This window comes from Hippocampus comes, unplaced genomic scaffold (genome assembly GCF_001891065.2).
Source record: "Hippocampus comes isolate QL1 unplaced genomic scaffold, H_comes_QL1_v1.1 scaffold249, whole genome shotgun sequence".
Taxonomy (NCBI): domain Eukaryota; kingdom Metazoa; phylum Chordata; class Actinopteri; order Syngnathiformes; family Syngnathidae; genus Hippocampus; species Hippocampus comes.
The window spans coordinates 184,075-188,763 of record NW_017805035.1 but is presented as its reverse complement, the minus strand read 5'-3'; the positions used below and the strand labels follow the sequence as shown (position 1 = coordinate 188,763).

Below are 4,689 nucleotides of genomic sequence, written 5' to 3'. Positions count from 1 at the left end.
TGCGCTTTCGGCTTGTTTCTAGCCATTTTTTTGGCAAGAGATTTATCTTTTTTTGTGCTATTTTTACAACTAAAGTTTTGAATCACTTCAAGTCATTCGTAGACCGTATTCATTCATTCTTAAAATGTAAGCCCCGCTGGAGCACAGTAACACATTCAAAACCTTCTTTTTTTTTTCTCGGAAACTAACAATTTTTTAACCTAATTTTGTTTCTAAAAATCCCCAGTCACCTTTGGGAAGTCTCTTTACATTTGCAATGACACTGATAAAATGGTTTTAAAAAAAAGAAAAAAAAAAGCAAGCAAGCTGGACCCACTTGGCCAGCATGGAGCCCAGAGGGTATGGAAAAAAAAAAAGAGAGGGAAAAAGCAAACAAGAAGATATCTGTTAGTGCTGGCACTCTTATGTGCCGCTAATGGGCTTTAAGGGGGAAGCTCTGGCCAGCGTCAAAGTCACCTCTGAGGAGTGGTCGGTGCCAAGATCGGTGACACTTGGGCGGGGCCACTGCGGATAGGGGAGATGAGGGGCAACAGCTGAGAGGGGCCCCAAGGGCAACGGGGGGTGGGGGTGGGGGGGTCAAGAACACAAGACGGGTGTTGCCGACTTTATTGGCCGCAGTTGTCGTTGGGGAACGTTTGCTCTCAGCTGCTTTGCACAATTAAGTCTTGACGGACGTGTCTGTACAGCGGTGCCTTGAGATCGGAGTTGAATTTGTTCCGTGGCCTTGCTCGCAACTCCAGATACTTGCATTTTCAAATCATCATTCTACTTTGAAATTAATAAAATCGCCATTAATCCATTGCAGCCACAAAAAAAAAAAAAAAACATCAAAAATGTTCAACTTGTTATTGTATTGAAAAAAAATAGGCCTCGACAATACTGCACTTTATAAAAACATAAGCGTAATAGTAGCATACTGCAATTAACTAGAACGTGAAGGTTAAAACAGTTTGTGACTCATAATTTCATGCTACAATGCCCATGAACATCATGCTCCTTATGGTGTCTTCACCTTGGCCACCGGCGGGGGCAGTGTCATCCAGACATTATAAACGAAGAAGAGTTTCACAACATGTGACTCAGTAAACTGCAGTCATATTTAGGGACTGAGGGATGAAGATTTTTTTTAAGGCCGATTCTGAATAAAATTATGGTAGCCGATTACTTGGCCAATTAATTTTAAAAAAGTACATCATGAATAAAATAATTTATTTTATTGGTCCCTTCGCACTTAGAACGATAAACATATACATTTCAGGGACAACATTTTAATATTTTACAATACTTGTTTTTCTGTATTACCTGTTTAACTTCAATCAAAATCAGCTAAAATCATTCAGTAAGTGAGAAAACAAGATGGCTATTTGCACGCAGTTCAAAAGACTGCTTTCATTTTCTCTTACCCAAATCAAACTGTTGTTCACCCGTCACATTCGGTCTTCTGGACTGTGACCTTTAGCTGTTGCCTCTCAACAGCATTCGCGTGTCTGACTGCGCGCGGGTGTGTGTGTGTGTGTGTGTGTGTGTGTGTGTGTGTGCGCGCGCGTGCGTGTTTGTGTGTGTATAGACTTGACTTACGGACTGGACTTGGGCACGCTCCGTTGGAGTTTCCCAGATCTCCACTGAGGAGTGCGACTGAAGATGAGGACAAAAAAAAAAAAAAAAAAAACAGGAGCATAACTCAACCGGTCATTCATATTAGATTTAAATAATCCATTCTAATCTCCGCATCAAGGGTCTCATTATACAAGTATTTCACGGTTGACAATTTTGCTGTGCTTGAATACAAACGAGAAGTGCAGAATGTCAACTCACTCATTAAACGATAACATTTGAACCGCGCAGATGCTCCTTTAATTGTTTGAATGATGCATATTTGAACCATCTCATGTCACCCAAAATATTAGAAACGGGTCTCCGTGTGACGCAGTGCACGAGTACTAGTTCAACCTCATAAGTGAGCATTAATATCTTTTGCACAAGGAGAATTTCCGCATTTGATGGTTTATCGAATGAAGTGGAAGCTGAGTGCAAAATGTGTTGCGCCTTGAAGAGTAAAATATAATAACAGACAAAGGGGGGAGGGAGCCAACATGTTTCGGGAGGTAGAAGTTGTTCGTCTCACAAAGAAGAGCCGTCAAGCAAATCGTGTGGGCGGCACTTCACAGCCGGCTGTTGTTTTTGAAGAGGCTTTTGTTTTGGTGCGCCTTCGCTTGATGATGTTTCCACACGTACGAACCTCATCAGTCAGCAGCGAGTATCAAAAGGCGTTTTAGTCAGCTCGTGTGGAAGTTACAAAAGTTTAAATTAAAGCAGTAACGAACGCACACACACACACACACACACACACACGCACACACACACACAAAGTCTCCATTGCACCTGTGTATTATTAGTGTCTGTGTGTTTGTGTTTCCGTGTGCGTGTGGAGTCCATGCGGTGGCGATGTGGCGACTCTGGACTGGGGAATGTCGAGAATGCCGTCTGACGTCAATGTGGATGTTCCCGAAGAGTCGAACGCACAACAGCTGAGAGTCAAATACATACGAGCACATACACACAGACACACACGGGAAAGAAAGGGGATACTGAAGGGGGAGCAATGGTGAAGTGGGGCGGGGAGGGGGTTCCAGGAGAAGCATTAGCTGACCACAAGAAGCTTCCGGATGTACAGTCACCTGAGCTGCGATTTGAGTGGACGGTGTTTTGGTTTTCAACACAGGATGGAGAATCTACATCATGCCCATCTAATCCTTGCCCATCTAAAAAGACCAGCACTAAAACCCGGCAACAAGCGAAGTAGCTGAGTACCATCTCCCGTGCAGACCTCCATAGCCATTCCATAGTTTCGGCTCAAGTGTACAGTGATCACTTACTGAGCGCCAAGTTTCGTTACCTTCGAAATAGTCGTGATGAGAGATAATTTTATCTTGATCACAATAAATAAAAAGAATATGTCATGTTAACACTAACCTGCAAGCCGGTTTGGATTCATGCGCAAGCTAAGCTAGCTAGTGGATGAGTCTAAGCTTAGCCCAAAGCTAAGGTCTTGAGGCAAACGTTGATCGTTGCTTTTCATAGAAACAAATAATAGCAAATTGTTTGCTGCTGAAGTGGGATGGAATACATCCCTGGCTGAATAAGCAACATGAGGTCCCGTTCATTCGGCTGTCTTTCATTGGTGCTTTTACAGTCACAGGACCGAGAGGTGGGTTTCCTGCACAACAAGCCCAACGCACCAGTCAAGTTGACAACACCCGCTTCATCATTACGTTCCATAATGCGCGGATAAACTTTATTCATTGTAGAAAAAACAAAACAAAAAAAAGAGTTCACCGTATTGTGTGTTACTGTGTGTGCAATGCAGCCCGCCATTACCGGTCGCTGTACAACATTAACTCACCCGTGCAACAACTTAAACAGCTTCTTCGGCTAATACTTTGATTTATACCCTGTTGCCATCCGCTTTCAAAATAGTTGTCATCCTCCAGTGATTTGTAAGCTTTCATCTGGTGTGTGTCACAGAGCACGAGTGTAACCTCCCAAGATGGCCGCCAGAGGGAAAAAAAAAAGCCCTCTCGAAATGTCTTGCTCCGAGATGCGTACAAGCGAACCTGTTGCAGAATTCTGACCCGAATCCATGTTTATGTACAAGTCCTTCTAACAATAATAAAATTATCTTCACCAGTCGATGAATTCAGACGAACAATGGAGCGTACATGAAGGCTCTCATTCCAAATGCAGCCTCGTTTGTGTGATCAAGTGCAAACCGGTGAATGTAAACGCATCCATGGCACTGAATTTCCATTCGGCCATCAGAGACGGAACCTTGAAGCCTCTCACGCCTTACTCAATTTGACTACGCTTTCGGCTTGTTTCTAGCCATTTTTTTGGCAAGAGATTTATCTTTTTTTGTGCTATTTTTACAACTAAAGTTTTGAATCACTTCAAGTCATTCGTAGACCGTATTCATTCATTCTTAAAATGTAAGCCCCGCTGGAGCACAGTAACACATTCAAAACCTTCTTTTTTTTTTCTCGGAAACTAACAATTTTTTAACCTAATTTTGTTTCTAAAAATCCCCAGTCACCTTTGGGAAGTCTCTTTACATTTGCAATGACACTGATAAAATGGTTTTAAAAAAAAGAAAAAAAAAAGCAAGCAAGCTGGACCCACTTGGCCAGCATGGAGCCCAGAGGGTATGGAAAAAAAAAAAAAGAGAGAGAAAGCAAACAAGAAGATATCTGTTAGTGCTGGCACTCTTATGTGCCGCTAATGGGCTTTAAGGGGGAAGCTCTGGCCAGCGTCAAAGTCACCTCTGAGGAGTGGTCGGTGCCAAGATCGGTGACACTTGGGCGGGGCCACTGCGGATAGGGGAGATGAGGGGCAACAGCTGAGAGGGGCCCCAAGGGCAACGGGGGGTGGGGGTGGGGGGGTCAAGAACACAAGACGGGTGTTGCCGACTTTATTGGCCGCAGTTGTCGTTGGGGAACGTTTGCTCTCAGCTGCTTTGCACAATTAAGTCTTGACGGACGTGTCTGTACAGCGGTGCCTTGAGATCGGAGTTGAATTTGTTCCGTGGCCTTGCTCGCAACTCCAGATACTTGCATTTTCAAATCATCATTCTACTTTGAAATTAATAAAATCGCCATTAATCCATTGCAGCCACAAAAAAAAAAAAAAAAACAC

At 43.4% G+C, this 4,689-nt stretch overlaps 1 protein-coding gene across 1 annotated transcript in view; it reads right to left on the bottom strand.

Annotated features, from left to right (window-relative positions):
- mef2d (myocyte enhancer factor 2d) overlaps positions 1-4,689 on the bottom strand; it is a 77,007-nt gene that overhangs the window by 14,016 nt on the left and 58,302 nt on the right. Inside the window, exon 6 of the mRNA XM_019863615.1 lies at positions 1,579-1,635. Coding sequence (XP_019719174.1) covers positions 1,579-1,635 — 57 coding nt within the window. The remainder of the gene's footprint in view (positions 1-1,578; positions 1,636-4,689) is intronic.